This window comes from Crocodylus porosus, unplaced genomic scaffold (genome assembly GCF_001723895.1).
Source record: "Crocodylus porosus isolate Cpor-Errol unplaced genomic scaffold, CroPor_comp1, whole genome shotgun sequence".
Classification (NCBI taxonomy): Eukaryota; Metazoa; Chordata; order Crocodylia; family Crocodylidae; genus Crocodylus; species Crocodylus porosus.
In genome coordinates, this window is record NW_017728912.1 from 20418450 (window position 1) to 20431222 (window position 12773).

At 44.5% G+C, this 12773-nt stretch overlaps 1 protein-coding gene across 1 annotated transcript in view; it reads left to right on the forward strand.

The window, feature by feature from the left end:
• COL25A1 (collagen type XXV alpha 1 chain) overlaps window positions 1-12773 on the forward strand; it is a 526117-nt gene that overhangs the window by 461326 nt on the left and 52018 nt on the right. The window contains exons 21-24 of the mRNA XM_019533963.1: window positions 3643-3705; window positions 5835-5903; window positions 9454-9498; window positions 12408-12452. Of these exons, the coding sequence (XP_019389508.1) occupies window positions 3643-3705; window positions 5835-5903; window positions 9454-9498; window positions 12408-12452 (222 nt within the window). The remainder of the gene's footprint in view (window positions 1-3642; window positions 3706-5834; window positions 5904-9453; window positions 9499-12407; window positions 12453-12773) is intronic.

Below are 12773 nucleotides of genomic sequence, written 5' to 3' on the forward strand. Positions count from 1 at the left end.
GGGAAGGGGGGTGTAGGGGAGTTAATATCTGCAAGCAGCCTACCTAGTTTACAGAAGCATAAGCATTCATAGGTGACATTTTATGTAATCAGATGCTGACGGTGCTAGCATAAAACAAATAGACTGTTGCTAACAGAAGCATATGCCTCTCTGAACCAGTTAGTCTCTAAAAGCACCACCTTAAACTATAGCAGATCAGCATGTTTGATAGCAGGTATGGCAAAACCTGGTCACACTTTGTTTGCATCAAAGTGTATTTTATCCCACAGTACTTGGGGATTGAGTCTGATTTCACTTAATAAGACTAAATTAGGAGAAGCTGCTGTGACATGCATTGTTACAAGGCAGGGTAGGTAAGTACCTTTATAGCCTAAATAAGCTATATACAGAGAGAGCACACCAGTCTAAAATAACTGTAGGTGTCATCAGAATCAGGCCTTTAATCTTATATTTTTATGGCACTGTGCTGGCTAGTTTTGAAGTGTCACCCATTCTTTAAAAAGATAGTTCTTGGATTTTTTTTAATATAACCCTTCTGTGGTGTTTGCATCATGGACTTCATGATTTCTCCCTTTCCTCTGCATTGCAGGGGCATCAGCATGTGTTACTGAGATGAAACTGCTTGTTTTCATCACATTTCATACATCACTGGCAATACTAATCTGGATGGAATCCCATTTACTTTATTTATCTGAGTGGCATAGATGATAACACAAAGCAGGAAGCCAGTATTGTTTGCAGGAAGATGAATATACATTGTTTTACTTGTAGATATTTTCTTATGAGTAACTGGCAGAAAAGCCAGGGATCGTCTTGCTACAGTTACCTGCACTTACTATACAGCACAGAGTGTCCTTTATGGACATTTTCTGTCATCCCAGTCTGCTTTAGAGGGTTTTAAAGTTTATTAAAACATTCATATGGAAGCTTAATTTTGCTTGCTAATCTTTTAACATTCAACAACTTATTTAAGTATACTAATTTAGGAGACTATGTTAGATTCTGTTTGTTAGCCAAAATCTATATATTCCTATATACTGAGTTTTTTGACATACAAGACCTCTTTCCAGAAAATTGTGTTTTACATGGTAAACAATAATACTGATTTTCTGCCTGGGACAGAAGCACCCTGCTTTGATTTCTGCTCCACAGTGCAGTAGCTGTTGTATATTAGGAAAGCTGAGAAAGTCAATTGAATTAACGGCTTCTTGTTCACCACTGCACAAGTGTTAATAAATGGTTCTCCTTTTTGTGGTCTTGACATGACACATTTTTTAGGGCAATTTCACTGTCTGCTAGCTACTCTAGTCTCTTTCCTCCTATTTTACAGTCTTGGAGGCTCTTTAGCTCTTTTCAAAACCAAAGATCCAATATTTGTGACCAGTCTTTAGGAACAGGTAAGATTTTAGCTTTAGTTAAGCAAGAACAGGAGGGTGGTGCAGCTGAAGATTGGGCTCTGATCCTGCTCCATTCAGCCATAACTCCAGAAAGAGAAGTTTCTTCATTATACCTTTCAAACACAAGGTGCATATTATATCCCAGGGTGTGTTGTATGAAAATATGATATGCCTCACAAGCACCATTAATAGGTGCCATAATTTTTTCTGACACCTGGCCCATCCAGAGCTACACTGAACTCCCTGCAGATTACTCCTGCTATAAGCACAAATAAACCCTTCAGGTAGGTTTTAGTTAGGAGTCATTCCTAAGTCAGGGTTACAGTTACATAAAACTACAGGGAATAAAAGGTCCCTATGCCTCATCCCAGAAGAGATCTAGGGTTATGATAGGCTGCAGTTTCCAGTTTGAAAGAGTGGGAGGAATCTGATTTATTTGCTCAGATTTGTCCACTACATTTATCCTAGGCCCAAGGTATTTATAATGATTGGTTTTGATAAAATATTAGATAAAATATTAATATTAAATAGTATTTAATAAAATACTAAAATGAATCATCTTAAATCATGCAGTTAAAACCACAGACCTCTTACTATATGATCTTACTTTCTGTCACAAAATAACTTGCAAAGCAACTTCTATGCAGCTTTTGGCAGAGGCCAGGGTTGTTCAGCAAGAAAAAATGTGTCAGTCATCATCTTGCAATCTCTGATGTTTCTGATAAGGTCCCATATACAGTGTCCTGCTAGAATTGAGTCCAGAAGTGTTGCATTAAGATCTTTTGATAACATTGCTAAACCACACAGCTGATAGAAAATATTGGGTGATGGGAATGATGCACTTTTCTATAGAAATAATAATCAACAGGTTTAGTGATAAATTGTCCTGGTAGCCATGTGACAGCTAATGTTTTTGGATATTAAAATAATTTTGAACTGTCAATCATGTTCCTGATTTTAAAGTAAATTATTGAAATTGTACCTTTATTTGCTTGCTGTCAATAAAAGGGAATGCTTGCCACCACACTAAATAACCTGATGGTTATTCTCATTGATATGCACTAATATATTTACATTACAAAGGCTTAACATTTAAACCACAAGGTCATTTTTTATTATTGTAATATGTCCTAAAAGCAATAAGAAACACATGCTTCTGCATTATTTATTCCATACTCTTTTTCTCTCTTTCTCTTTTTGTTTTTGTGCTCTATTCGAACTGCTGCTCCTTAATTTATTTAATACTTTTTGTCAGATTGTAGTGGCTAATTGAAAATTAGATTACCTCCACCCTTACTCAAAGAGAGGAGGAAGGAGGAAGGTCCTCATGCTTCCCTTCCTCAGCCCACATGGTGACTCCGGCTGCAGTGGGGCAGAGTAGAGGCCACTTGCTGTTTGTTACTCCCTTCTACAAAGGTCACGGTGGAGATACAGGGGGACAGGAAATAGGAAGAGTCCTAGACCTATCCCACCTACTTGCTGGCCTGGGTAACCATCTGGGTAGAATGGATGAATTAAAGAACTACGGGAAAAGGCATGAAGTCATTTACTCTTCAGGACAAGGTGGGAAACGCAGGAAGAATAGTAGACTTTTGTGACTTCTCATATTACACATCATTCTTTGACCTACTATTAGAGAAATGCAGTTACATACCACCTCATACTCAGGGCAGATTGTAAAGTTACTGTTGAGACTTTATCATTTGGGTTTTTTTAATGATTTGTTTTAGAACAATTACCTGTTGTATTTAGGGCCCAGATGCCAGTTTAAACACCTACATGACGTACATACTTCCCTATCCATCCCCATGCCCCAGTGAAAATTGCAGTGCAACAACTAAACATGCTTTATTCAGTGTGAATAAATGAACCTGAACTTGTGAAACAAAGAATTGCTTGGAGCCTCTTTCTTGCTTGAATCCTCTGTATTAGTTTTGCTTGGATGGATTTTTATTTAGTAAAATTGCAGTATAATCCATGCAATATATTAACAGTTCTTAACTTTGCAAAAGCAAGCTTTGATGCCTTCCAGCTCATTTGCTTTTCTTAAGCTTTGGGATGCTTTGCTGCAAGATATTATACTGATGGAAACGTCCCTGATTAATTGTGTCTATCTCTAGTTCTTGGATCACAGCAGGAAAGCCATGAGGGATCAGGGGAAAATACCATTAGAAATACAGTGGTGTTATTGTAATTATTTCCTCTGTTAAGTAAATAATTTTCTGACATGTTCTCATTTTTAAAGGGTGAGCCAGGTTTCATTGGTCCACAGGGAGAACCTGGGCTACCAGGATTACCAGGAACAAAGGTAAGTTTAACATTTCCCCACTTCTTATATCAGGATTCTTTATGCCAGTGTTCAAAGACAAAGTTAAGGGCCTACTTCTAAGTTAAGGATGAAAATTTTTACAAGAATATGGTACTTATCAATCGAGACGTATAAGGCTAGGGACAGAAGTTGCACATAAAACGGTTTAAGTGATCAGAAACCAGTTTAGACCTCGAACAGAGCAGAAGTTCAGTGCACATAAGCTGCTTTCAAAATGTCTGAAACTGGTTTAAGATAAATCTGGTTGAATGTAGTATCAGACTTAACTGATTTAGGTCAAACTGGTTTGTGGAACTTCTGTCCCAGACCCCTTCCTGGTTCCATTTAATTCACAGTTGCCCAACATCCCAGGATGCTTTGTAGCCCTAGGCTGGGCTAGGCTGGACTGCCTGCTTCAGCAAAGCAGGGTTGGCCCTGCCCCTCTGCTCCCTAGCCAGAGCACTATCACTGCTCTGGCTGGCTGAGAAGCAGATGGTAGGGTGGGGTGGGAAACCCAGCTTGGGACTGTAGCCTGGTCTGCCTGGTAGGGACAGAGCAGCTGTTCGCAGGGTTTTTCCCTGGTCACTGCTGGAGTGGGGGGTAGACCCCGGGCCAGGCCAGCAGAACGAGGCAGAGAGAGGAGGGGCCTTTAAGCCTCCTCACTCTTCCACACAGGACCCCCACTGGGGTCTGCCTGGCAGGAGCAGAGCAGTCCCTGGCAAGGTTTTCTCCTGCTTGCTGCTGAAGCAGAAGGGGTGAAGGATGTGGCCAGACATCAGCTGGGGCCAGCACGCTGAGGCAGAGAAAAGGGAGGTAGTGGGGTTTAAACCCCCTCCTCCTGCATGGCACCCCACCTGGGGTCTGTTTGGTATGGGCAGCGCAGCCCCTGCCAGGCTTTTCCCCACTCATCACTCAAGCGGAGGTGGTAGGGGTGTGGCCGGGGACGTGGCCAGGTTTCTCATCACACTCCCACACCCTCTGCTTTGATGGTGAGTGCAGAAAAGCCTGACAGGGGCTGCTGTGCCCTTGCCAAACAGACTCTGGGAGAGGGGATTTAAACCTGCCTCCCTCCCCTCTGCCTCAGTGTGCCAGTCACTGGAGCGGTAAGTGGAGCAACGCCAGGCAGGGGCTGCTGTGCCCCTGCTGAGCAGACCCCAGCTGGGGTCCCGTGCAGTTGTTACTGTTCATTCATTTAGTACTTGCTTAAGGTTAATCTTAAAGTTGTATTCTGCACTAACTGGAGTAATGGAGTGCTTTTTCACTCTTAGCCCAACATACAGTCTACCGTAGTGGTCAGCTCTTGAAGTAATACAGGCAGAATGCTGAGTCAGTGTCTGTTTTTAAGGGAAAGGAGAAGCTACTGAAGCAATATGGGGCACTAGAAGCTTTGGAATAAATCCTGTATTCTTACAAGGAAAGGACAGAAGCACCACAACTGCATGTACTATATGTATTTGAATCCAAGACAAGGTTTTCACCCCCATTCAACATAGGAGGGAAAGCTCTTCACCTGAGATTCGAGTGGGAGGGTTGGGAAGGAGAAGAAAGAGCTGTTGTGGGTCCAGTCCTGCTCTGACCTGGGCTTGGAGTTGGAGTCAGTCTTAGTCACTGCCCTGTGCTCCTCCCTGACTCTGCCCCATGTCACCCTCTCCCCTCCTGCCTGCTCCCTGCCACCTTCACCCCCACAGCTGCCTGTGCCCTGTGATGCCTTGCCCTGACCACCACACCTGCTCACTTGCTTAAATACTAAATGATTATGCAGTAACCAGTGTTACTGCGGAGTACTGTTGCCATGGTTTTTGCCAGACGCTACAGCGCAGTAGCATCACTGCATGGCTAGTGCCTGGTAATGCTACTGTGTAGTAGCAATGAGCTAGTGTCTTGTGTAGATGCACCTGCTGTTTCTCAAATAGTGCAAATAGTTAACAAACACATGATTGATGGCATTGCAGAAAATGTCCACTTCTGCATTAAGAGTACTTTATATTTCTGTAGAAGTTTTCCTTTCCATAACTATCAGGGGGGCTTTAAAATCTACCCGTACGTGGTTAAATTTAGTGAAGCTGGCATCATAGTGAAAGGCTACCAGTGTTTTGTGATATTTAAGTGTGTGTTGTAATCTGTGACAGGGTGAAAAAGGGGAGTCAGGACCTCCTGGGAAAGGTGAACGAGGTGAACCTGGAGCTGCTGGACCAAAGGTCAGTCCAATATCACACTGAAAATGTTTTGTTAGTTTTGCATCTATGAACATGCAGTGACTGCCTCTTAAAAACACAGCCATGAGATTTCAAAAGGAAGCATTCTAAATTCATACTGTGTCACCCAGAAGCCAGTAGCAGTTTTATGTTTACAATGGCAGACTAGAACATAAAGGGAGCCCATGATTTGAGATGTAGGGAGCTGGCCCTGTGTTGCTATGAACATTTATGGAGCTATGAGCATTTACTCAGCTAGTGGGCTCCCCTGAAATTTCTCATTTTAGGGAGCCAGGTTTGCCCACTTCAGCCACACTTCAGAGAGAATGTATTTTGCAGGCGCATCCACACATGCAGGCACATGCACTTACAGCAGCTCAGATAGCAGCGGCACAAATTTGTGCTGGAGATTTATGCCTCAGCACATGTAGCTGAACATTTCCTTTGGTGTGGGGCAAATTGTGCCATTTGGGGCAAACTGACTCTGCCCAGCTCCTCCCAGATCTTTGGGCAGGGGTAGCTAGAGACTGGGACCAGCATCTGTGCTAGCCCCAATATTATAAAAAGCTGCCCTAGCGAGCAGCTCAGGGCTGCATGGCCTTAGGAGCTTCTAAGGCCTGGCCAGTTGGTATCTGGGGACACTAGCCCATTCTTCCAGCTGGACTGCTGAAACAACCCTAACCTAGAGTGGCCTCTGCACCCTCTACCCACTGCAGCAGTCTGGCAGTGGCCTGTCTCTGAACTGCTGCCGCCAGCGACAGCATCCACCCCCTTGGACCTGCAGCTCCATAGCTGCGCACCTGCAGACCAAGATGGGAACTGCACGGGCACCTGGGCTCTGGAACAGGCACTGCAGCAGAGCTGCCCACACCTCAGAACCAGCCGCCAGTTGGCTGTGGCTGCACAGCTGGCCTTTGGGTAGCACTCCTGTCATGTCTTCTGGTGCTTCCACTCTGCTATCTGGGTAGCGATCTCCCAGAAGATATCCTTGTTGCAGTGGCCCACTTTGAACTGTCGAAGCATGTCCTCCTGGCCCTAAATGGCCAGGAGGTCAGCTACCTTGTTTGCCCTCCAGCTGGGTGCCTGGTGCTGTCCTTGGGCAGGGTCCTCTGCCCAGATCCCTCTACTTGCCTCACCCGCAGGGATCCTAGTGTTCCCTGTTTAAAAATTGCAAAGTCTTTGATAAAAAAAAACAAAGAAACAAATTCTCTCATTAAATACCCAAAATCCACTTTCTTCCACGGTTAAAATGAAACACAACTATATATATAAAAAGATCTGTTGGGCAATGTTTTATTGATATGTTTACAATTTTTAAGCAATTTGGAAGCCTACCACTGCCTCTGTCGTTGTAATAAAATGAATTCTAACTATCTTTGGTGTTTGCTTTTGGTTTTTTATCATAGAAAAATCAGAGCTTCCCCTGCCCCTTTGCCCACCGAACGGTGACCTGCCAGTACCCTGGCCCTGCCCATGCCCTTGCCTCTTGCTCCCAATTCACAGCCCCACCAGCACCCCTCACTCCTGACCTGCAGCCCCTGCCTCCCCACACTTGTTCCCTCCCAGCAGCAGCTCCATCCCATGAACTAGGACATGAGTCCAGCTGCAGCTGTCCCGCCAACTACTTTGTGGCTCTGAGCAGTGCCAGCCCTTACTGTTCTGCTCCCTGAACCTGTGTCCAGGCCTCAGTGATCCCCGTGCTGTTCCTAGGAAGCCCTCAGCTGGGGCTCAGGGACTGGGCTGGGCAAGCCCCTTCCCTTCCACGCTGGCCTACCCCTTCTTAGACTGCTCTAGGGTGGCAGGAGTGTTGTAGGCCTGGTTCTGGTGGCTTCTCCTTCCTGGAGTACTTCCCCATCCCCAATCCCCATCTCTGTGTCTCTCTCACACACCCCAGCTGCCACCTCCACCCCTCGTCCAGCCCATCACAACTCCCGAGTAGTTCCTGGGACCAGGAACCCCTGCAGGCTGGGATGCATGTCCCAGCACTGGTGTGGACATGGGGCAAGGCTGCAGTGTGGCAGTTGCCCCTGTGGCTACAGCTCCTGCCAGCAGGTCTCATCCCATCTGGTGGCTGGATATGCACAGTGTGAGATTTGTGGGAGCGATGTGTGATATGTGGGGGGGGATGTGCAGGGGTAGGTTGGGTCTCCCATCTGCCTCCCCACGGTGCACAGCCCCCGTACAGCAGCAGCAGCCAGCAGCGGGCTGTTAGGGTACTCATGGCCCATTGCCGGCAGAGCTCCCTGGCAGTGCACGGCGTTGCCTGAGACCTTGGGGATCCATGTGGCATACGGAGCCAGCCCGACCCACTGGTGTGCAACTTCAGGGAGGACCAGGCCAGCTCCTGCCATTACCTGGGAATCCTGGCACTGCGTGCAGGAGCCACATACCATCAAGCCAGGCTGGCTCCAGGCTCCAGCCTCCACGGAGCTGACTTGGCCTGATGGTGTATGGGGCACTTGGAGACAGGAGCCATCCCAACCTAATGGTGCATGGTTCCTGCATGCAGTGCTGGAAGCCCTGGGTGATGTCAGGAGCTGGCCTGGTCCTGTGTGAAGGTGTACACCAGTGGTCCAGTTGGCACCAAGTGCCACATGGAGCCCCTGGGTCTCAGGTGGCACCACACACTGCCAGGGGGCTCTGCCAGCAGTGGGCAGTGAGCACCCTGATGTCATGATGCTGGCTGTTGCTGCAGGGGGGTGGGTTGGGGACCTCCCCCACATCCCTGCTTGCCTGGGACAGAGCTTGGGTCCCAGGCAGCTCCAAGACACTCCTTTCAGCCTTGCCCTGCTTCTATTTGCTGCAGCACATTGAAGCAGTGTGCTGGAGCAGCAGAGACATGCAGCAAGCATAGAGATGCTCTGGCCGGCTGCTAGAATGTCTCTCTGGAGGACCCACCCTCCAGTTGCTTCAGGACGTTCTCCAGGAGTGCACCCTGCACCACTTTTTCCCCATTGTGTATTTTTTTGATACTGGGACTTCTTGCCCACGTGATTGGACATGGCCCATGTGCTTGTTTCCTAAATTTGTAAGAAAAAATGAAATAATCCTAGGCATATTTATATTCTCTGAGAGATCTCAACATTAATGCAACTAAATTTTTCCACTCTTGGTTATGTCTAGGAAACATTTAATCTGTGTTCCAGCTACGTCTTTTTTCACCTGATTTTTCTGGGAACAACATTGTGGCAACACTTTATTTGAATAGCAAAATCCTATAAACACTTGAAAGGTCTATTTAGTGATCAGGTTTGGGGGAAGGGCCTGACAATGCAATGAGCATCTCTTACAAACTAGGTTTACTTGCCTCTATCTTATCCAAATAATGGTAAGAGAGTAACCAGTATGATTTTTGTAGAAGGATAGAACCTGCAGAAAGTGCAAATTGATGCTAAATTATTAACTAAATTCAGTATGTCATGATGTTGAGTCTATGAAATAAAGTGTTCTCACGGCCCAATTACTAACAGTCATTACTAATTTATTTTTTGTCTACTTATTCCTTTCTCTGACATTTTTCTCCTGTCCGTCTTCTGTGGCTTCCTTCATACAGGGGAAAACAGGCGAACCTGGAACTAGAGGCCCAAAGGGGTCAAAGGTCAGTGGCACCTGCATTATGTTTAATGGCAAAACATGATTTCTAAGACCCATCATTAGTAACTTTACATATAACTGTTGTTTCAGTTTAGAAAGAAATAGGATCTGATCCTATAATTTTTAAAAAGCGGAAACATCCAGAGCTTCCTGCTGGAGTTTAACTTACATTTTCAGCACCAAGCCCTGTATATTTTGTACATATGCTTTTCCTCTCTCATACCATTTTAAAACTGTGAGTCCTCCTTTGTCCACTCTTTTTAACATGTATGATTTGATTTCCGTGTTTAACTAATGTGTCCTAATCCATTTTCTTTGGGGGTGGAAAAGAACTGTTAAAATTTTAGGCTGATAAAATAACCACTGAGAGGGTATTTTCTTTAAATACAAATTAATTTATTTTTGCTGTTCTACTAATACCCTGTTTGGCACTTGTGACCAGTTATTTTGAATTATGGTGTAAGAGTTCTTGGCCCCTCCAACAGATCTTTTAGCTAGCTAAAAAACTACGTTGTGCCAGGGCAAAAAAATTAAAGCTTGAATTCTTTAGTATCGTAATGGATTTTAAGTAGATTTTGCAGAAGACTGTACTTACTGTTCTCTGGCGTGGCATCAGGACTACTTAAAAATATGTCATAAAACTACATAAAACTATGGGGTCAACACCACATAAAACTATTTTTCAGTTACTTTTTAAAAATTCTTTAAGAGAATGAAAATATCCTGGGTGTGTCTACAAGTGCTATTAGTGTACCTTAAAAGACATAATGCACCTTAAATCCATTAGAATAAGGTACAGTAAACTGCACCCAGGAATGTGTCTACATGTGTGCCCACATTAGGAGCAAATTTGCTCCCAATGGAAGCAGATTAATCCAGGGCTGCTTCTGTCCCACTTCCCTGCTCTGCCCCTCCTGAAGCAACCAGGGAGAGCTCCAGTCTCTCCTGGTACCAAATCCAGGCTGTCAGGAGAAATGAGGGTCAGGCCTGGGCTCTGGGAAGTAGTGGGGAGCTGTCCCGGAGCTGAGAGGAGCTCCCACATTCGTGGAGGTTGGGATCACAGCCTGACTCCGTAGCTCTGGCTTGGGGTGATGCCCTGTGGCCAAGCAGCAGCAGCAGCACCCTGAGCTCTCCCCTCACTTTGCTTGCTGGGGAGCACTCTGTCCCTGGTCCCGGTGTTGCTCAACTCCAGGCTCCTCCCAGGCATGGGAAGAGAACAGGAGCCAACTGGGACAGTGGCAGGGCTGAGGAGGCAGAGAAGCTCTCTGTCCCCAGCCTGGTGCTGCAAGGACTGAGAGCTCCCCCATATCAGCACTGCTCAGCTCCCGGCTCCTGGGAGAAACCAGGAGCTGAGCAGTGCTGGGACTAGGGATAGAAAGCTCCCCTCAGCAAGCAAAGCACGCCCAAGATAGTGGAAGCCCAATGGCTAAATTCAGTGTGTGCAGAATTAAGTTTTTGTATGCTTTCCACTTATAGGTTCTGAGTGTTGGCTAAAGGGGGTCCTTGGAAGTGTGAAGGGCAAGAGGTTGATAAAGGAATTAAGCCATCAAAGGTGCACAGAAAGAAGAGAGCTTCCTGAAGAGCATTAGGGAGTGCTTTGAAATTTACGGTGCTAGAGAGAGAATGGAACTTTCTGGGCTTACTATCGATGGTTGCCTACAATAGTAGGGCCTGGACTTGCTCCAAGTGGTCCCATGTTCCTGTGTTCCTCTGAAAACATGATCTGTTTCTCTGACCTACATCATTGTGGGATCTCATCACCTCCCATGTAGTCTAGCATATATATCCCAGTGCAGAAGCATGACAAGTATTATCTTTATTTTTCTTTTACAGAAAGGAAACAGTGTTACAGATTTTCAAGAGGTTTAAGGAGCCTCAGTATTTTTGAAATTCTGGCTCAGAGCAGTTAATTGACTTGCCTAAATCACACAAGAAATCTGTGGCAGAGCCGAGAACTGAACTCAGATTTTTGAGTCACATGACAGTGACTTGGTCTCAAATTTTAGTCCCTGTCAACAGGGCCAGATGGAAGCATCACTATGATCTCTTTTTACTATGGCTTACTTTTGCCCTATAATGCTAGTCAGTAAATAATTTTTGATCTGACCTGTGTCCCAAGAACCAAGATAGGTCAAAACAGTAGTAGAAATAGCAGAATGTAATTAAATATACTGACATGACCAAATACAAAAGAGCTGTGAAAGTGACTGTGAATTGGATTTAAGTTTCTGGCATAAAGTTTCCTCCATCCCTCCAAGCTTGTTAGTGATAGCTAGGAGGAAAAAGATTAGAGCCAGATGAAAAATATTTTGATCCCACCTGAGATACTGTGGCAAAGGAATCATCGAGTGTTGATAATAATGTAATGTTTGTAAAGGAGGCAGTGACTCATAGGAAGTTCTGAAGCTTCAGTGGGAATAATGATCCCAGAAAGAAATGCATGTGCAGTTTGGAAAATCCTTTGGAAGCAGCTTTGTAGCCAGACTGGCAAATGACTTACTCTTACGATTTTTCTTAAAACTTTTGATAATGCGGAACATGCAATTTCTATGATATTAAGACTAGAGAAGTTGTTTAAATCACCTAATTTGCAGTCTGCCTTTTATTTGATTGTTCATTTCTTAAGCCAACCCAATAATGGAGTGCATTGGAAATGGTTCACCCAGCTAAAGTCAGCTCTCATACACAATCACATTAGCCTTGTCACTGCATTGACTTCAAAGACTTATACTCTACTACTGAAATGTCAAAGATTTTTAAATCATATTTTGTCTTAAAATTAAATATTTTTAATTTTCTTTTAAATATGGCTGAGTTTTAATAGGGAGAGGAAAATAATGTGAACTATCAACACCAAAACAGTATCTGACAAATTGTTTATCTCTCTTGTTTACAAATATCACTTTTACATAGGGTGACACTGGTGACAAAGGTGATACAGGTGCACTAGGTCCAAGGGTAAGTACATTAAATTTTAAGTTGTGCGGCAGTACTTGTTAAACTTGGTTGTGGGTAAAGTTGGGCAATGAAGAGTGTTGCTATCATGAGTTCTGTATTGATAGGGAAGAGTATGTTATCATATAGTAGATTAATCAAATTGTCTGTGGTACTTTTTGGCGAATGCCTGCTCTGCATTGGCAAAACACTGATTTTCAGCTGAAGTTTAAAGTGATGGTCTGGATCTAACGTAAAAAATGCTCTGTTCTCATCAATTTGAAAAATCACTTCTGTACTCAAACTTCCTTTTATTAGGAAGATCGGGAATGTTGGGTTGTGAGA